The 22,734-nt window shown below is 31.6% G+C and overlaps 1 protein-coding gene across 1 annotated transcript in view; it reads right to left on the minus strand.

Annotated features, from left to right (window-relative positions):
• Positions 1-22,734, minus strand: part of IL1RAPL1 (interleukin 1 receptor accessory protein like 1) — a 1,491,295-nt gene that overhangs the window by 329,022 nt on the left and 1,139,539 nt on the right. The window contains exon 6 of the mRNA XM_031963646.1: positions 6,400-6,474. Within this exon, the coding sequence (XP_031819506.1) occupies positions 6,400-6,474 (75 nt within the window). The remainder of the gene's footprint in view (positions 1-6,399; positions 6,475-22,734) is intronic.

A 22,734-nucleotide genomic window follows, 5' to 3' on the forward strand; every position in this document is an offset into this window, starting at 1 on the left:
GGACAGAATTTTCCAATGTGAGTCCCTTGGAATTGGAATATTATATTATTAAAAATAGCTATCACTCACAATTGATCATCCTACAATATTGCTGTTACTATGTATAATATTCTCCTGGTTCTTCTCATTTCACTTTGCATTGATTCATGTAAGTCTTTCCAGTTTCCTCCCCCTCCCCCTGAAATTATTGATTAAACTATTTCTGTTAATACTGCCTAGTTACTCATTCCTCTAGTTACTCATATTTGAAAATCTGAATTATCAATTTTCTCCCCTCACATTTAATTATTTATGAAATCCTGAAAATTTGTCTCTGTGCAATAATATTTTATACTCATCCACTTCTTTTCTTCTCCTCTGACACTCTTTCTTTAACTTCTGCTATGGGGTCATGCTGATTGATAAGGGGCCATCATCTCTAGATAACTAATCAATTGGCATGCTGTTCTCCTGCCACAGCATTGTTCACTCTGTGTTCTGAGCACATTCTCTCTCTCTCTCTCTCTCTCTCTCTCTCTCTCTCTCTCTCTCTCTCTCTCTCTCTTTCTCTCTCTCTCTGTCTCTGTCTCTCTCTGTCTCTGTCTCTCTCTGTCTCTCTCTGCCTCTGTCTCTCTGTCTCTCTCTCTCTCTGTCTCTCTGTCTCTGTCTCTCTGTCTCTCTCTGTCTCTCTCTCTCTGTCTCTCTCTCTCACTCTGTCTCTCTGTGTCTCTCTTTGTCTCTGTCTCTTTCTCTTCTCTGTCTCTCTGTCTTTCTATTTGTCTCTGTCTTTCTCTCTGTTTCTCCCCTTTCTTCCTCTCCTTCTCCCCACCTCTCTCCATCTCTCTGTCTCTCTATCTCTGTTCCTATATCTCTCTTGCTTTGGGAATAGTAATAAAAACAATACTACTATTGTTTCTGAAAAAGGGTACTTCATTTGAGGACCTTAATGCTCCCTGCAAAATCTTTGTGACTTTGCCCTTCTCTGGCCACCATTCTCCTATATATGTTCTTTCTTCCTATTAGAATTTAAGATACTTGAGGGCATGAACTATGTTTCTTATGTATTTGTATCTTCAGAACTTAGCACAGCAGTGACTGGCATATAGTAAAGGCCTAATATATTCTTTTACTTTTTAAAAAATTCTTCCATCTAACATTTTTTAAAGGTTCTAGATACTAGGGAATACAAAGGATAAAGTAAGATCATCTCTGCTTTCAGGGGAAGTTTCAGTGTATGTGGGTATTTGGCAGAAGGAAACATCATGATAAAAATAGGAAACTCGCCACTGATCTCAGTACTTTTGAGCATGAGCAGAATGTAACTGATGCAATTCCTTATATGCAAGCAGATAGGCAGCTGGCTTCTGGGAAACTCATAATGAAGTGCCTTGGAGAAATATTGAATCATAAAAAGACATTCTATAACTGCTTTCACTCTGATAGACCCTTGGCTCACTCCCTGTTATTTAAGCCATCAAAACCTTCAGCCTGGCATACTACAATACTCTGCTAATTAGTTTCTCTACCTGAAGTGTGTCCTTCCTCTAATCTACTTTATATATTGCTCACCAGATAGATTAATCTGAAATATTCATAATTCATAACTATGATCATGTAACTATATGATTTAAAAACTGCCATTGGCTATGGGATATATTCCAAATTTGTGAGCCTTAAAACTTCTGGCTTTTGCCTATTTGTCAGCCTTTTCTCACATACTGATCTTGATTTGCTCTGCAACATAGTTAAACTGGAGCATTTTCACTTTTTCATCCTTTCTCACCTCAATGACTTTGCTAACTGTTATTATCAACTGTCTTTCTAAACATCTCTACTCTTTGATAGTATGTGTTCTTCAAAGTTCAGTTTAAATATTATTTTTCCATCAAAAATTTTCCTTTCAGAGAGGAGAAGGGGAGAAGAGCTTTCCATCTTCTAAACATTATTTTATTTATTGTATCTCTGGGGAAGGGGGGTTGATGCCATCATGTGTTCAAACTTTTTTTTTTTTTTAATTTCTTGCTATTAAATCCAGTTTCCTGAGTTCAAAGATGATGTTTTATTTATCTTTTTATGTTCCTCAGTCCTTAGCATATTTGACTTTCATATAATAGGTATTCCAAGAATGTTTATTGAATTGATGATTGAGAAAAAGGGGAGAAGACTCAAAGTTTAAAGGAATGACTTAGACAAAAGTAAATGACTGCTTTTGGCTGCTTTTCTCTTTAAAGAGAAATGAAAAATTTGAAGAACAGAAGGATGTAAGATCTAAGAAAAGGAAATATTTCCATTGAGAAGGAAAACAGTCTTGGAAAAGGTAGGTAACAATGGAAAAAGAAAACTTAGCTGACTCCAAATTTTTTCTAGTATCAATTCTGTACAAAGGTGTTCTCCATGAAAGATTTTTTTTTTCCTTTTACAACAGCATAGATACAGTTTAGATGAGAAAATGATATTTAACTCTAAACCATAGACCAACTACTTCTCTTTATTCATAAAGATCTTTTAAAGTGACTGGCAATTATAAAAGAGATTGATTTACACTGTTAAATTATGTTGTGTACAAAATAACCCCTCCCCCCTCTAGTGCCTAAATGAAATTTTAATGTAGAGAATGAATATTACCTTTGACCCACACTTTAATTTCAATACAAGCACAACATTCAATTTGATTTTTTTAAATATGTGTGTATGTAATTGAATGTTTAATGCAGTACAACCCGAAAGTAGGTTCTAAATGGCATATTCACATATGATTGGAATATGTGTGTGTGTGTGTGTGTGTGTGTGTGTGTGTGTATATCTAAATTTGCTTTTAAGTTTTACTCTGTTGGCAACCATTTATTAAGTTACTCCCATTCTTTAGCTGTTCAATTCCCTCATTTTTTCTTAAAACTGACAGTTTTTCAAACTTTAGAATTTTCTTTGCATATTTAATTAGTTTATATTAACTAAATGGAATGATGATTAATAATAATTATTATTACAATGGGGCAGACATCATATTAAACACTTTTTCAAATATTGTTTCATTTAATCCTCACAACAAAAACAGTAGAAGGAAAATGTTATTGTTATCCCAAATTTACAGTTGAGACAATAGAGGTTAAATGACTTCAGAAAGTTATACAATTAGTAGGTTTTGAATTTGGGTCTTCCTGATTTCAACCCCAAACCTCTACTCACTGTGCCTCCTAGCTGTCTTTTAAAAATTAAAATAGTTTAATTTAGTAATTTAAAATAAAATATTTTAATAATTAAAAATAATGTTATTAATATTTCCCTGTTTTCTTACATTTGTAATGCCTCAGTTTCCCTGCCATAGTTTCCCTGAATTGTAATACCCAAGTTTCCCTGAACTATTATGCTATACCCTGAATAAAATATTATGGCCACTCCCCTTCCCCTTTTCTCACCCCATTAAACTCTGGTCACTATTGCATTCCAGTGAGTCATAAAACTCCAGATGGCTTATTTCAAATGCCTGCTGGGATTTGCCCCTCAGAATCTTATTTCCTGCCCTTGACCTCTTTATCTTGATCCTCAATAGGTCAAGACTAAGTTATGATCCTTTTCTGAAATTATGACTAACTCAATGTTCCACCCTCTCCACCCCCCTCCTTTTCCTCACCTTTGTTTCCCTGATGAGGAAGCCCTATAAAAGTCTCTGGAATTAATTGCTCACTGCTGGATGTTTTGAGACAAGAGTCCCATTCAATCAGCTAGGAATTGGACATCTTTTGAACATGAGAATGTTCAATTGCTAGCCCAAAATCTCCACTATTAAAATATTAAGATCCTAATCTTTGTCTTGCCTTAATTTCTCTGGCATTACACATGGTACTAGAAAAGGCAACATGGAATAGTAGATAGATAGTTGGACTTGAAGGAAATTGCTACAAATGTGTATTTTGTTACAAATCCCAATTTCTAAGCAAGTCACTGAACCTATTGGTGATTTGGGCAATTCAGGAAGATGATATATTACAAGGAAGGTGTGACTTCAATTGGTAGAGGTATTTTTGTCACTAGAAGTTCCCATAACAGTGAAATCTCAGGTCTAGTTGCTATCTCATCTTTTATTAGTCCTTTCCTAATCAATTACTATGTTCAATAAATCTGAGATTCTCAATAATTTACAAAAAGTATTATTAAACGTATTAAATTAAGTGTTGGTTGAATATGTTTCTAGTAAGACCCATTTATTTGGCTAAATCTCTGTTCTCTTTCAAAGATCAATAATGATCTTATAAATTCAAAAAGGAGATCAGAAAGAGCCAAATTTTAAAATAGGCTAATCTAGTTTGAGTTAATCTGTTAATCAAATCTAGTATTCACCTTCTTTTTAACAATGACATTATAATAATATGCATATCTCCAATAGCATTTTGGGAACAGATTGTTCTATAATTTTTATCACACTTTCAAATTTGCATTTGAAATTGTTACATTTCAAACTTGTTTTTCTTACTCATCAATAAATAGTTTTGGGAAAAATGATTTCTAGCCTTAAGAAAATATCTGATAAATTATTCATTTCACTTTATGAAACATTGTATTAGGAGGTTAAGTGCAATATGATACTATATACTGAGAAATAAAAACAATGTTTTTGCTAAATCAAAAGATTCTTTTGAATACAATATCAAAAATATTTAAAATGTATTTCATTTTTTCCAGGATATTATTGATAGCAAGGAACACCACTCAGGACCTTGCTAATTTTGCACTATTAATCCAGAAATGACTTTCCCAAGTATCAATTTAACTATTTGCACACGAATATTTCTTCAAATTTATATACATTTTTATGAGGAAATAGTAATTTAGTAATTGTTCCAATGAAACAGCAGCAGTAATAGCAACAATAGCAATAATAAAAACCTATTTAAAAAAATTAAACTATGACTAGCTTGATTTGAATAGCTAAATCTCTGTGTAGATCAGATTGGAATTTCTTAAACAACTTCTCATCAGCACTACACACAAGCTTTCAGCTAGTTCTAAAAAGTATATCTTGTATTTATATGGCATTATGTGCCCAAAATGCAAACTTCAAAAATAAAATGAGAACCTTGTAGCATAGTGTTTTGGCATGGCTTTAAATCAATTATACATAACATTTCTATCTTAAAGTTAATGTTGTTATTTTGTTAATGCATAATTTTTGTATTCTAATTCCATTCAATGAAGGCATTTTATTGATCTTAAGACTGCCATCATGATCTTTTTAATTATGTTATATTGGATCAGAATATGGAGAGCCACTAAACTCACTTGTGAATGAAAATAATGAATTCTCAAACATGATTATAATTTAAAATTATATAAATAATGCATAAGGGTAAAGTTATTAAATTTCACATTTTTCCAATAGAAGAAACTTTCCAAATGCATCAGTATTCATATATGTCTATACAATGCATATATGTGTATAGACATATATATGTATATACAATTGTTTTAACTTGTAAATCCAACTACAATACCAAATGGTTTTCTGCTAAACATACTACAAAGTTTATGAACACACAACAACTTTCAAAATAAAAATCAAAACAGATAATTTTAATCCATTTGTCAATTTACAAAATGATTAACAACTTATCAGAATAATTTAGTTCTTTGTGAATATAGCAACAGCAGAGTAGGATCAGAAGAGTTGACCCATCCAATATCTTGTACTTACCAATAAGACTCTATCAAATATCAGAGAGTCAAAAAACTATTCTTTGATTACATAAGACATTGGACCAAAATTATCCAGTAATTTGGTCTTGATCTGTTTTTATGCTATTACTATAGTTACACATTAAAGATTTATTTAAAAGACTCAACAGAATATTTTCAATTATGATTCAATTGTTTTTGAATAACTCTGCCAATACATTTTTTTTTTATATTTTAGCAAGAGTGTCCATTGTAATTGAATAAGACAAGAAGTACACAATTACCAAATTATAATGATAGATTTATAAAGAAGTTCTAACCTTTATAATCTTTTCTCCTGTATGAAATTTTGTTTAAAAATATCACTATACTACACTAATACCTATTTTCAATAAATTAATATTGAATTAAAATGTTTGGATACTTGTGTGTTTCAATAATTTTAACTGTGAGCAGAGTTATAACACAATCTAAAGAGAATAGTTAATTTGAAGCACACTGAGACAAGACCATTAAATAAATACAACATTAAATAAATATACCTTAATACCATGGCTAGGCTTGTCAATGAGCTTTTTTGGGTATAACAGGTCACATTTTATAGCTTATGTTGAGTCTCTTTCCATCAGATATGTAAAACCTTAAGTGGATACTTAATCATGCATGGAAACACAGCAGGTTTGTACATAAGACCAACCAGAATGCAAATACCAAAAACTATATATTCTTGATAAAGCAAAAGTTACTCACCTAACTGTGTCTCCTGAATTGTCAGTTTACTTTCCAAAGGGTACAAAAGTTTTGGTGGTTTATCTGTCAGTGGAGCTATAACAAAAAGAAACAAATCAGATACTATGGTTGTATATATAGCATATTATACAATTGGTCATATCAATGATTCTGAATTCTCTAAATAAGACTGGATATTGCTTAAAATTTTAAAAAAACATCTAGAGAAGTATTTAATTTATACTCTTCTATTTCTTTATAAGATTTCCCATAGTTTTTTATTTATAGATAAACCATAATAAATATAACCACAACAAATATTAATAATATAAAATATATATAATATGGAATCTTGCTATATATTTAATATTAATTTGGTGAATAGTTGTGTATGATGGTATCTTGATCCTCTAACTTTTCAGCAGAGATCTCCTTACATTAGACTGTGCTGTTTCATAATTATGCCACTAAGTGCTCTTATTATTTACTTCCTAAAACTTCCTTTTATGAACTGAATAGCAAAATAATTTTGTTGTGCTCATACCCAGCCACAAAATCCCAGTAATGACACATCTAAAGCAAATTTCCATTAGTTCAAGTAAATCTTTTAATACTGTTTTTCATTATAAGCATTATTTATTTATTGTTGCTTTCATTAAGTATAAACTTGGCAGATCTCTGCTCTTAAGTTCATTCAATTTATCTAGATACTAGCTCTAAAAAATAATGAACTATCTAGAACATTAAGCCAATCATGAGTTTTCAGAAAAGTAGTGAATCTTTCTTTTTGTTTTACTTAAATAACTGGATTATAAGACAAATGACCAATTCTCTTCCATTAAGCTTTGTTTTTCTGATATGGTTAAAATATATGTGTCTCTTATAATCTTCCATATCATTTTCCATTCCTTATCAAGTACAGAAATGATCAGTTATGAATGAATGAACTAAATTTTTCTGCTTTGAAGACCTTCTTTCTTCGCCAATTTGGCATGTCAATCCAGGTAAGGTCTGGAATGCTGATCAAGACAATAGCATCAGGATTTGGTCAGATTTTCTCATTTCCAAAAGGATCAAGAATGAAAATTGATCCATCAACTATTTTCCATCAGTTTTAACAAGAGAATGGCTTGGAAAAAACAACAAATTATGATAATTCATTGGAAAATATGAACCCATATCAAGGTGATTTAATCTATATTTATAGGAATAACCTTTAAAACTGAATGGAATCAAATATTTGCCCATATTTACTTGAAATTTATTTTGAATTTGTTTTCTTTTCTATTTTGTAATTATCAGGATAGGGAGACAAAAGAAGTTTATATAAATGGTGACTCACAATTTTTATTAATGGAATTGGGGCCCCACAAATATATCCTACTGTTTCCTTACAGATCCTAATTGACTATTTTTATCCTCTCTACTAAATGTTATTTTGCTGAATCACTGAATATTAGCAGACTGGTTCTCTCATTCTCTGAAAATTGCACTTTATAAGATGTTGGAGTTAGAAAAAAGTTTCTTTGGTAGATTGTCAAGTTCAACGACCTCATGTTTTAGTTGAAAGAAACGATGTTCTGAGAAGAAATTCAGGAGCATGGTAATGATGAAATCCTAGACCCTCAATTTATGCTAATGGATTTTGAATATGTGTGTATATATGCCAGACTTTAAAAAGAACTGATTACTTTAATCATTTAAATTTATAAAATAATTTAGTGATGCCAAATATTAAGTAGATCATAAACAAAACTATATTATTGGACAATAAAAATTATTGGACAGTAATTTAAAGTTAAATTAAATTTAAGAACATGTAGTGTACACACACACATATATATATTGTCATAAATAAATACCCATATAATATAGATATAAAAATATCTTATAAATTTCTGAATTTATATATAAACCACTGGCCAAATTGACTTGTATATCTATTGAGATCTGTACCTACCTATTTATCTATATCTACATTTCAGTTATAAAACATCCTTTTTGATTCCCACACATATAATTCAGAAAGTCAATGGTCAATAAACATTTATTAAGACATAAATTGTCCCAGGTATCATGCTGGGGATACAAATAAGAAAAAGACCAGCTAATCCCTGACCTCAATAAGTAGAGAATGGAAGGAGACAATAAAGAAAAGAAAGCTGAAAGGGAACACCACAGGAATATGGTATTCATGAGTTGGAAACAAGCAGAGCAACTGATGGGAAATAAAATTAGCAGGAAAATTCTGAGCCATCTATAAAGAGATGTGTCATGGAAGTCAGTGTTTAACAACGATTTTTGGGATTAAATAATATCTGTTCCTGGGATGTCACATTTGATAATTATGGACAGAAGAGTGATAGTAAACTTGGAGTATTTGATTTTAAACCCTAGTTTTTCTAACTGCTAGTTTGTAATTTCAGGCAAATTAGATCCTAATAAATGCTTTAGTTCCTTGATAAAAACATGGTTTGGCTGATGATTTCTATTCACTTTCTGCTCTAAATGCTCAGATCTTTATGATATAAGCCTTTTTCATAGAAGAATTGTCATGGACTTATCAACTAAAATGCTTTTCTTTTCTAGATTATTTATCTGCTTGAAATTACATATGGATGAAAACTTCCAGAAAAGTCAGTAGCTTACCTATGGGATTAAACAAAACAGTAATTAGTAAAGCTAAGATTTAAATGCTCAGCTACACACAAGTGACAAATTTTGCTATCATAATAGATGAACATGCATCAAAATATTCACAAATTCAATTCTTGACACAGAAAACAAAATTGAACTGAAAGAATACTGAGACAATGGGAAGGATACAATCCTATTTTTAGTTCATTTACTCAATATATAATTGAAAGAAATATCAAGAAAATTACTTCCAAATAAACAAAATGAAATTATTTGCATCAGACTATGACCAGATCAACTTGCATTTTATCAGCAAGAAAATTGCAAGCCTTTGGGCTATTTCATATGTGTTTATAGATACTATGAAGTACTATATGTATATATATATATATGTATATACATATATAACATATTTATATATGCACATAAATGTGATTTTTAAATACATTATTTAATTACTTGATATTACTATGAATATATGTACTGTGAGAGGGGAGGTAGAACATATGCATACATATACACATGTATGTCTATACATATATCCATATATATCCACACAATCTCTCTCTCTTACTCTCTCTTCCCCTTCCATATATCTACATATATATATATATATATATATATATATATATATACACATACACATACATATAAGTTTGTGTGTATGTGTGTGTGTATGTGTATGTATATATACACACACATACTTATTCCCATATATATATAGATGTATGTGATCTATTTATCTATCCATCTATTACTATGTTCATATTAATCACCACATAACTGTATAGATAGTTCTTGCTTTCAAAGACAATTTATTTTAGTTAGGGGGAGACCACAGGTACAAGATACAAGAAAGTTCATATACAGAGCAGATAGAAAAAGTCAGAATTCCCCATATCAGATAGTTCCCCCAGCAGAGAGTCACCTGGCAAGGTCTAGAGGTCCTTAAGTGATATATTATGAGTAGGTCGAATGAGGGTGTGATTGTAGGGACAGGCTTCTGGGAGGAAGAAGCAGGGCAGATGCTAAGGCACAAGGATTCTTCATCTCACCTGAAATAATAGAGAGTGATTCCTATCTCATTCAAGTTATCCAAGTCATGGAGCCTTTGTGACTTCTGGGTAGTTCTAGCTCAAAGAAGGAGATAAAGAGAAAGGGCAAGAGAAAAAGAAATACCAGTGGTGGTGTTTCTTTCCACTTTCTGGTCATCTGACATGGATTCTTTGACTCTCAGGAGAAGGATTTAGTCTTTGATAAATTAAGGCAAGGAGAAGGGATAAAAGAAGAAAGGCTGCATTTAAGCTTATCATTGATATAGAATTTCTCCCAAACACTAAGTTTACCAATTGGAACATCTCCAAACAGATTTTAGATATTTATATAAATGACAAAAGAAGTGGTTTAAGAACCATTCCATTCATGTAATGGTGCTGAAATATTCAATCTCATAATTTACCTTTTAAACCTAAAAGCAGATGTCTCATGTCTTTTAGGGAGCTGGATAACTTGGACTTGAATTGTGTCTCCTTTATGCTTTCTTTGCCATATTATAGATAAATATTAATTTGTATTAATAAACTAGAGGCAAACTCTGTAAAAGAATGTATAAAAACTCACTAAAGGATAATTAGTCAATTATATGTGTGTATATGTACACAAATTTATATGTATAAATATTTGTATCTGTCATCCACACCCCAGAATATCAGTTTTCTTCTTTGTAATAAGTGATTTTCATAAATCAAGGTTACCACTGATATCATTAACAAAAAGGGAAGACGATTATATTCAAGTTTCCAGATTATATTCAAGTAGAAAAATAAGCCATGAGATGCAATTGTGCCATAGCACCAGAACTAAAGCTTCCCTTACTCAGTATAATATAATAAACCTATTATAAGCAAACCAGTTTAAGAAATTATATTTATATAGTTTGCATAACTGATTTTGTTGTATAACATTCCCTAACTCCTACTCATAGAGTTAGACAATGCTTGTAAGTATAATAAAACTTAAAGCCATTCTTGTAAGCCACTTTATCCATATATCATGATCATTTTTATATACTACTTCACTCTACAGATCTAATATTAATTAGTTATTCATCAACAGCACCTTTTTACTAATGACATTTTAAAAAATTGACTTGGAATGATATTTTGCTATTGCTCTCCCCACTAATGCTATGAAAAGTCCCATAAACCAGGGAAGATTAGTGTGCTGTTTAAACAGTGGATTATTTACTGTAATGTTTCTATGCCATTCAAGATGACATTTTGGAATAGGATGGTAACATGATACAATAAAAAGAAAGATAAATTTGAATTTAGAGAACCAGACTGGTTTTGAAGCTTGACTTGACAACTAAATAAGGCGATCTGGGGGCAAAATATTTATTTAACCCTCTAGATTTCAGTTAAAAAAATAAATGAGTTGATAAGATAATATTTCAGGTCCTTAAAAGTTCAGAGTTGGTGATCATAATTCTATTATCCTAAGAAAGGACCATAAGAAGGAACAAGTGATTTCAGATAGTATAATCAAATAAACATCTATTAATCGAACCTGATGTAGGACATTTCCACCTTGCGATTTCCCTATACTGATTAAATAAGAGTTATTTTATGTATCTCAAAATAAAGTGCCAATGTCTTCAATGATTGTTTTAAAGCATTAATGGTTAATGCAACTCCAAGAATAACTGTTGATTTAAAGACCTTGTCCCTCTTGCCAACTGTTTTCATACATATCATTCCACTACATTTTCTTACCCATTGTGTTTATATATATTCTATTTTTTGTATTAGACTATGTTTTTTAAATTTTTTTATTCACTATACATAAAGGAAAACAAATTTACTGTGTCATTTCAATTGTTATTAAAATTAATGTTATGTCAGATATTAAGAATATCATTAAATTACTAAGAAAACTAATTTTGTTAAAACTAAACTTGTTCTCGTTTGAACATCGTGGGGTTACAAAGAAACCCCATGTTTACTTTACTAAATCTCTCCAATGTGAAAAAAAAGGAAATATTCAACATGCATTCAGATGTCCCTGATATAGAATTAATCATAGGTATATATGAATATATAAACATATTAAATTAGATTAGATTTTTTTTTTTTTTTTTTTTTGCTGAGGCAATTGGGGTTAAATGACTTGCCCAGGGTCACACAGCTAGAGATTATATTTCTATCAATATATTTTCCTAATCATAAATTCAGTTTTAACTACCTAATTTAAAGTATCTGTGAAGGGATACAAAAAAAAACAAAACCCAGAAAGGTATGAAAAATACACTACAGAATTGCATATTAAAGAAAAAAAAACAAAATAATGGATTTGAAATCAGTGAACAAGGATTTCATAGGATTTGAAAGAGTTGTGACCTACATTACTAGAGAGAGTAGCTGCATCAAATCAATTATAAATTTATCAGACCTATGGTTAGATGACATTAAAAAAATAGAAAGAAGTATTATTTTAAAAAATTATTGCATAACATTATTAATTTGTTGATTGAAGAATTAAATAATTTCACATATATAGCATAAGGAGAAAAGGTGTGCTAAAATAGAACCACTATATAAAGAAGGGGAAAATTATCTATATTTTCTCAGTCAATTGCTGAATATTGATTTGATATGTATAATTAAGTAGATGAGGATGCCAACCATTGTTTTAATCTCTGTTGTAATGGAAAAAAAAGCCACCAGTTAGATTCTAGAAAAGATTCTCAACTTTAGGAAAAGTGCTCTGGTTTTCATTAGCAAACATCATTGAAACAAGAAATCCTACAGTTCTAAAGTTGCAAAGGATTTTAGAAGTGATATAATCTAGATGATACTTGAAGCACAAATCTTAATGTAACATCCTAACAAATATGTATTTAACCTACACTTGACTATCTCAAGCCTTCCAAATAAGGAGGATCAATGTTTGTATTTGTTGTTACTGTTGTTTGTTTGTTTGTTTGTTTTAAATATACCCTTTGCATTGATAAGAAATTCTAAGTGATTGAAAAAACAAGGAAAATCTGGGGACATGCATAATCTCCTTTGGATTCACTGTTACAAAAGAAAATGTCTCTGTGTGCAGTAACTATATAGCAGATGTATTACTTATGGAAATTAGTTTCCTAGCTTTAGAGTCACACTTTATATTTAGTGGAAATTCAATTTCTCTGGCTTGCTTTTCAGACTAAAGTAACTGATATTTCTGATATGAAGATTGTTTGATTATATATCGTATTCTGCTTTGGAAAATAAAATGGAATGTGTAAGAAATTTATGGGAAGGGGGGGGACTAAGACATTTAGTTGAAGTAAGAAGTAAAAAGGTACGGAAGGGAAAAAAATAGCATACTACCAGGAAATCTTCCATTAAAGAAATCTTAGAAATTACTACGTGGTGTCCCAAGAGTTTACAAATCACTAGCAAGATAGACTGAAAGATCATAATGCAGTTTCAAGAAAATATTCCAACTGCTGATGGGAAAAATGTAGCAGTAACAGCAGACAGTCTTACTTGCCATGTTTGGGAATGAGGATTGATCTCTTCTATCATAAGTACCAGTTAGCAAAACAACAAAGGAGTAATCTGGGACAAGATCTGAAAAGTGAATCCACATGTACTTTGTGGAGCATAAACTATGTTTTGCTAGAAGAGAAAGTTTTGCAAAATTCTGGCCTTTTAAGTTGGTACTTTTCTATATCATGGTTGTGGTACTATACACAGATGAATGATAGCATGTATGAAACTGGAAGTGAAATATTTTTGCAGTGAATATTTTAACTTGGAGTCTCATTATTTAGAATTATGAAACTCTTTCCCTTAATTTGGTGAAAGTCCACAGTTTTGCTCTTTCATTCACTGCTTATCTGGGAAAACTGAAAGGTGAGAGATGAGAGATGTAGCAAGAACCAGTGAATTGCTAGATTCCGAATCAGAGAAATTAGATTTGAATTTCAACTCTGTCTCTTTCCAGTATGATACTGGGCAAATCCTTTCTAGGACTCACTATCTATGCAATGAGGAGGACTGGATTAGATATCATTGAAAATCCTGTGGGTGGATTTTGAACAAATCCTTTAGTAAATCCCACTAAACTGAAATTGTATTTATATCAAGAATAAGGACTCAAAAGACAGTGAATAGAGTAACAAATTTAACCAAATGGAAGCAAGGGGGGGGGGGGAACTGAAATAGGGAAAATGTATTAAAATGAAGTTTTAAAACAGAGGCAAAGGGATAGTTCATATGTATATTTCATTTATAGTTTCAAATAATTCATTTGGAACTCAAGACCCAAAGTGTCTCTTTTTACCATTTGTCAAGTATGTTTGTTGGATGAGGCATCCAAATTTTGGGGATTAAAAACACAAGAGGGGTTGATGGTTATCGTTTCTCTGACTTGATAATACCTTCACAGGCTGCTATTGACAGGAAATAGGATGAACCTCACTGAGAGGAAGAAAAAGATAAGGACTATAACTATTATTGGGCCCAATTTCATATCATATATTCTTGATTTCTGTATCCTTTGAGAATTTCAGTAATAGTAAAATTAGCACTATTGTCTCTAGGAATAGTTATTCTAAGTTAAGATCTAAATTCAGATCTTGAATGCCTTTAGGGCTAAGTCCTATCAATGATTCCATTTCCAAACAGGTCCTGTTAACTGGATCTACTTTTTAAAAGTACCAACATCCTATGGGTAGCTTTCTATGCTCTTGCTGAACTAATTATAAAAAATATTAATAGTGAGCCAAATGAGTGATTTTTTTTTTCCTAGAAAGTTGGGAATAAACACCTAATTTACATATGAGAATATATTCTAGTATTTTACATTAGAGTACACAATTCCAACTCTCCTCTCTACTGAATTCACACGTTCAATAAATATTTACTCAAGACATATTACGTACAATGACACTTCTATTTTAAATTTCACTTCTAATACCCTATTTTACATATTTGTAATGTAATTTTGGGTGAATAATAGGATAGTGATACTCCTGAGAATAATAGTGAATGTGAACAGAAGGGAAGATTTATTTTGGGGGAAAGATAATAAGTTCACAGTTTAGTACACAAATAGGCCATTTATATTCTCTAGGCTTTAATGTACTCATTTGCACAGTAAGGTAGAGGGGATATAGACTTGGTCAATTCTAGGCTCTCTTCCAATCATTTTATTACATTATATCATCATTACGTCTTCCTTTCAGAAGCAGCTAAATCTTCTAACTTTCTTATTGTTATTAACTGGGTCATTATTCTCAAAGTCACTCAGGTCCAACATTTATTTTAATGCTTTATTCAACTTATCTAATGTTATATTTCTATATCTAATCAGTTGTGATATTCTCTAGGCTGTATATCCATAATGTCTCATGCTGCTTTTTACTCCATTAAAATATTTTATTGATGGGTTTTGTTGTTATTTTACATTCATTTCTGAATATATCTCTCCTAACCACATTCATTATTTGTCATGATCTTTACGAGTAAAAAAATTGTAATTTAGCAAAATAGACAAATATACTTACTTTGTCTTGCAGAATGAACAATATTTTACATCTACACTTGCCCAACTCTGCAGTAAAGGGAAGGAGGAAAAATTCATCTGTAGGGCCATTTGGTTATCATAATTGCAAAATTTAAATGTTTTATTGCTTTTCTTTTTGATACTGTTGTTATTAAATTGTTTCAGTCTCTGTGACCCCATTTTAGGTTTTCTTGGCAAAGATATTAGAATGTTTTGGTATTTTCTTCTCCAGATTATTTTAAAGTTGAGGAAATTGAGGCAAAAAGCATTAAGTGACTTGCCCAGAGTTACACAAATATTAAATGTCTGAGATCAGATTTGAATTCATGTTCTCTTAACTCCAAGACCTGGTGTTCTATCTACTGCATATTTTATCTGTTGCACCACCTTGACATTTTTGAACTTTTATCATATTATTTTACTTCACTCTACCTTAGTTCTTAACTTATTTCTCCAATTCTTTCTTTTTTTTTTATTATAATAACTTTTTATTGACAGAACCCATGCCAGGGTAAATTTTTTTAACATTATCACTTCTGTTCCGATTTTTCCCTCCCACCCTCCACCCACTCCCCTAGATGGCAAGCAGTCCTATATATGTTGAATATGTCATAGTATATCCTAGATATACAATGTATGTGTGCAGAACCAAACAGTTTTCTTGTTGCACAGGGAGAATTGGATTCAGAAGGTAAAAATAACCTGGGAAGAAAAACAAGAATGTAAACAATTTACATTCATTTCCCAGTGTTTTTTCCTTTGGGTGTAGCTGCTTCTGTCCATCATTGATCAATTGAAACTGAATTAGGTCTCTTTGTCAAAGAAATCCACTTCCATCAGAGTACATCTTCATACAGTATCGTTGTTGATGTATAATAATGATCTCTTGGTTCATTTAATATGAAATATAATATTTCATATTTTATTGAATATGAATTCAGTATTCATATTGAATGTTGAATTTCACTTCATTCACTTAGTGAATTTATGGGAATAAATTCTTAGTAATTTCTTAGTAATTGTACCTTGATTTTTAATACTTGCTTGATAATGAGTTCCTTATCAGAGGGAAGAAGTGAATGAAAATGATCAATGATGGTAGTGAGAGGGAGGAAAATCAGTTGATGCCATTGCACCTGGTCTCATAGCCCTGTTTCCCCTGCTCCTCTCCCCACAGCCAGTTTTTCTGGTTGCCAGATTACATGGTGAATGCGGCAAAAGCTACTGGGATGGACTTTGTTTTTGTTCTTCTTTGTACTCTGTCAGAATATTTCTGTTGACATCTCCTACTGAAGAATCACACCTCTCAACAAATAAAGCCATTTAATGCCTCCTAATAGTGATGCACATTTTGCTGTTTCTCATTATGGTGGTGAGAAATAAGGTTGTATTCTAATTTCTATTGTCAGTGGTGCTGAAAGCAATATGAATCTCAATAAGCATGTGCTCCATTGAAATTCAGTATTTGTAAGTTTATACTGAAGACTTTGAACCTTTATATTTAATTGTTTTGAGGTATGATAATGACTTAGAATTTCACATGGCAAAGATGACTAAATTAAAATAAAAACAAATAAATTCTTGGAACAATTAATCTTTGCTTCCATGAAAAATGTAGAAACATAGAGCCTTTCAGAATGTTTTCATACTTAGTACAATGCATTCTAATAAGTAAATTAAACTACTTTCATGCTCTTTCTGACTGTCTCTCATTGACTCTGTCTCTGTCCCCCCCATATATATATATATATTATATATATATATATATATATATATATATATATATTCACACCATACACAGAACACCCCCACACACTCCCACATACTTACATCCACACCTACCCACCCACATACACACACATTTCATTCTTTCTCCCACAAATTAGTGAGGTTTTGACACATCTATGACATATTTTAAAAAATTATAACAAATGTATTCAAATCCTATATAGATCATCTCTTCCTCCATTTTCTGGACTTTAATTATAAAATGAGTTGGATAAACTAAATGATCTGCAAGTTCCTTTACAGATTTAGCATTTTGTGATTTTATATATAGAATCTGTAGCCATATACATAACACTAATATTGATTAGGTCTTTAATGACTTGAGGCAAGCAGACAGAACCTCTGATAGGAATCATGGTCCCACACTTTGGGGAGGTGATCCAGTCTGAAATCCAAGTCCAAGTTAAGTCAAACTCCTTAGCCCTACCCTCTGTAGAAATCCCAGTCACATCTCTAAGGTTAAATTTTCTCTCTTAAACCTGTGGACCATCCTATGGCTGTTGCCTTCCTTTGGGTTAGCACATCGCTCTGCCTCATGTATTTCTCATTATCCCCCCTCCTCCAATGCCACATACTATCTCCCCTAACTCCACCATGTTTCCCAATTCTACTTCTCCTTCTTATAGCTAAGTCTTTTAGAGTGCTAAGTCCCTTTCAGGATTTAGCCTGCCAACTAAGGCTAAGGAAGACCCAACTTCATAGGGTACTCCCTTTCTACTGGGAAATTGTGAGTTCCACTGAGGAAATTGTCTTTCATATGCTCTTTCAGCTTTACTTTATATTTATCATTCCCTATATCTATTGTATCCCTTCATTTTGTCTGAAACCTCTTCCCTAAATAAATCTACCTTTTGCCAAAGAGAATGGCCATTGTGAATTCTTCACATGACCAAACTTCAATTTTTGGTGCCTGCCATCATTTGGTGACAAACCCCACACAATGGATCACATCATTGTTATGAAGGATGCATTGGAGAGGAAACATCCTTTGGCAATAATATGAAGAAAACATCAAAGAGGGCATCTATGATTCATTCACTAAATACTCCTGAGAATTCTACTTTTACATAAAGTATTTTGGAGTAGACAAATGCTAGACCCAGTTTCAGGTCCCATTGCTAACACTCATTAGCTATGTAAATTTAGTCAATTTATTTAGTCATTCTGAGTTTTACTTTCATTATCTATAAAATGGGGGTAATAATATTTGTCCTGCTCATTTAACAAGATTGTTGGGGAGAAATCATTCTGGAACTATAAATATCTGTTATTATGGACTATCACTTGTACTCATTATTATATGACTATTGATATTGAAACAGCATGATCATGGCACAATTACTTCAAAATTTCAGGTATCCTGAGAGTAAATAAAAGACATGTGATAGGTATCAATAAGTTGGAGCATATGGCCAGCTTTGTGCACACAAAAAAGTTAAAATATTGTTGAAGGCATTATGGCTAGAAAATAAAGGTTTATATGGCAAGAAGGAAAACTCATACACCACATTAGTATCCTTGAGATAACAAAGGAACTAGAAAAAGGGAGATTGAGTATATCCTCTATAAAAATGTACAAAGAATGTATATGAAATGATGCTAAGTGAAGTGAGTAGAACCAAGAGAACATGGTACACAGCAACAAGAAGATTATGTGATGATTAATTCTGATGGATATGACTCTTTTCAACAATGAGGTGATTCAGACCAATTCCAATAGATGGAGAGTGCCATCTGCATTCAGAGAGAGAACTATGGGGACTGAATGTGAATTACAACATAGTATTTTCACCTTTTGTTGTTGCTATTTGTTTGCTTTCCCTCCCCCCTTTTTGATGTGATTTTTCTTGTGGAGCATGATAATTATGGAAATATGTATAGAAGGATTATACGTGATTGACATATTGGATTACATGCTATCTGGGGGAGAAAAATTTGGAATACAAGGTTTTGCAAAAGTGAATGTTGAAAACTATCTTTGAATGACTTGAAAGTAAAAAAAGCTATTTTTTTTTTTTAAAGAAAAGAATATACAGAATCATATGGACAAATACTACATATTCTGAAATGAGTTGTATTAGGGGTTCAGAAAAAGTTGTCTGTAACAATGGAAGGAATATACTTAAAGAAGAGCTTACAGATCAGAGGATCATCATCATTATTATTATTGTTATTTTTATAACCTCATATCCCTAAGAGAACTTCAGCATTTCCATCTTTCTGATGTGTTTCTACAGTGCTTTTCTCCTGCTTCCTAAAAGGAGTCTATCACAATACATTAAAAAACATGATTGCTAAGAAACACAAATCTAAGAAGGAAAAACATGCCTATAAGCAATAAGATCTGGCAACCTTTAAATAAAACTTGCTGTACAAATCTAATTATGCTGTGAATGCTGTTATATTACTTTTACTATCAGTGCATAATCCAAAAACTTACTTGGCAACAAACTGAGATTAGTCATTTTGAGCATTTTCTTTGCCGCATTGCTACTAGAACTGGCAGGAACACAATTGCAAATTTATTCTTAGCTGCATTGAAAACCCCTTGTATTCTCAAAAGAAAAAAGAAATAGCATGATCAAGAAATGCCTATTAGAAGCATTGTCATAAATAATAAAGGTTGGGGTTTTCATGACCTAATTTTTAAAAGACCAATTCCATATTCAGTGTGAATAAGTATATACATCTATGTTTGGTGATATGTAGTAATTTCAATTGTTACATTTCAAAGTAGACAAGTTGATTATGTCTGAACAAACAACAAAGCAGTTAAAATAGCTTAAATTGAGTTACTTCTGTTCCATTTAGAAATGATGATGTTCAATAAAACCTGTTTGGTTGCAATTTTTCCTGTCCTTTGTTCATAATGAACATGTTAGTTTAAAGAAATTTTCTTTTAGGAAAGAAAGACAGATCAATAGATGTGTGGTATATAACCTGCAGTCAAGTCATGTAGGCTTTGATCTTATCAGACTAGAAGGTATTATCACTACGTAAATAAGAAACCTCCATGGGATGTCTCTGTAATTGTGCCACTGGAACTATGGAGAAAAATCACTCATGCCCAGAAAATAAGTCAAACTATGAGGCAGTCTGAAGTTTTCTTTTTTTTAAAACTACATTCTTTAAAAAGTAATAACTTTTGCCATAATCAGTTCAACAAATCCAAATTACGGGTCTATTGTGTCCATAGAATTGTGTTACAGACTTAGGAAAAATAAAAGTAAATATAGCATAGTCTTTACCCTCAATGAACCTACAATCCAGGAAACTAATAATTGGATAAAATATTTTTAAAAGGATGAAACCAAAGGACTATATGGCATATAAATTGAGCCCTAAGGGATGCAGAGATACTAAGCAGTCTGAAAAGGAAATTCCATCCAAAGAATAGTATGACTAAACACACGGAGAAAATTGAGTTCTAGGTATGTTATCAATATAGGGGAAGGCTGTATTGCATCTTCTTTTTTGGTTTCAACACAGAGTCCATGGAGAATGACAGTATAACATAAAACTTGCATGGGAACATGGCATAAGATTAAGGAGGACCTTGAATGAAAAATTAAGATTTTTGAAATTTAATTCATAGTTAGTATGAAGCCATGGAAGACTTTTGAGCAAAGTTTGAATATGATTAGATCTACCGATGAGGAAGATTAAAATTTGACAGCAATGAGAATGGTTTGTAGGGCATAGTAATCAGAATGATAAAGAACCATTAGTGTGTAATGATATTAAAGTAAGTAGCCAATAAAGAGACATAAAGAGAAATACAGTAGAGTAACAGAAGTGACAACAGAGAAAAGGGATAGACATGATACAGATTGCTGAAACAGAATCAATAGGATATAGTACTAACTGAATGAGAGGTAAAAAAGAAGGAAAAATTAAAAGATAACACACAAGTATTCCTAAATAGAATACTAGATAAATGCTGGTTTTGATTTAATAAATAATGAAGTCAAAAGGAGGATTAGGTGTTGGAGAAAGAAACTTAGCTTAGTTTGTGACAGTTAGGGTTTGAGGTTTCAAACAAATATGTTCTGCAGACAATTAGCAATGTAGATCTGGAGTTTGAAGGAGTGGTCAAGACAGTAGATAGAGATTTGAGAATCATATGGAAGTGACAGTTATGACCTTGGAAGCAAATGACATTATTTAAAAAAAAAAGTCCACAGTGAAAAGACAACAGAACCAAGTATAGAAAAACTCAGGAGTCCTTGACCAATTAAGCAATCTGGAAGGTAAAGAGAAGACAAAGGCAAAAAGTCCATAGTCACTTTGCAATGCAAAGACATTAGAGACATTAGAGCAAGACTTTGATGAGATTAGTTTGTCCTTATTTGGAAAAAATGATACAACCAGTAACAGTCACAGAGGATTATTATTTTTTTTTTTCATGTTCCTTTAAAACACCTTAGAGAAGTGTTTTCTATATACCTACATATATATATATATATATATATATATATATATACATATACATATAAATATATCTATATATTAAAATGCACCAAAAATGTTATGTTAATCTTGGAATGAGACTGCATTTTTGAGTGAATGATTGATAACTGTGATTTTGGGAGAGAAGCAATAAGTCAACTCTCCATACATCTATGGATCAAAGAAAGACTGAGTGTTGAGATTCCAAGAAGTTAGATATAAAAGGCATTAAGCCCTATATTTCTGTGTTTTATTTTTTAAAATCCTTTAAGTTGTTAAAGGACTTTTCTTTCAAATAACAAGGAATGTGAGAATTAGGTTACTCACAATGATTGTAGAACGAGAATGGTCAAGATAGTCTTGTTTTTATTTTACAGAAATAGAGACCAAAGGGCTAGACACACAGCATGTCTGTGGTAGATACAGAATAAGGTCTTCAATGATCTTGACAAAGACAAAAAGCAGATTAACTAAATACGGATATTTAGTTCATATCCAGTCCATATCTGTTTTTAGGAAATTTCAGTGTTTCCTATATAATGACATAAAATATTTTCAGAAGTTTTAAAAATCATTTCATTCTGATCATATTTGTGATGACACTTTAGAGCTATTTGCAAGGAGTAATAAGACTGTATGAGTTTCCTTGGTAAAAGCCTATCTTTATAGCCCCAGTCTTGGTTGTTCCTTATGCCCTTCTATTCTTCTTTCAGATCATTAGTTTTTAAATCAAAGGAAGTAAGTAATAATTACAACTCTGGAACCCAGACATCTGAATGACCTGGGTCAAATTGTTCAACCTCTTCAGATCACATTTTCCTCAAATGAAAAAATAAAATACTGGACTAGTTGACCTCAAAGATATCTTTCAGGTTTTCATAGTTTCAGGATTGGAGATCAAGAAGAGAAAAAGGAGATAGTAGT

Source organism: Sarcophilus harrisii, chromosome 3 (genome assembly GCF_902635505.1).
Source record: "Sarcophilus harrisii chromosome 3, mSarHar1.11, whole genome shotgun sequence".
In the NCBI taxonomy this organism is placed as follows: Eukaryota; Metazoa; Chordata; class Mammalia; order Dasyuromorphia; family Dasyuridae; genus Sarcophilus; species Sarcophilus harrisii.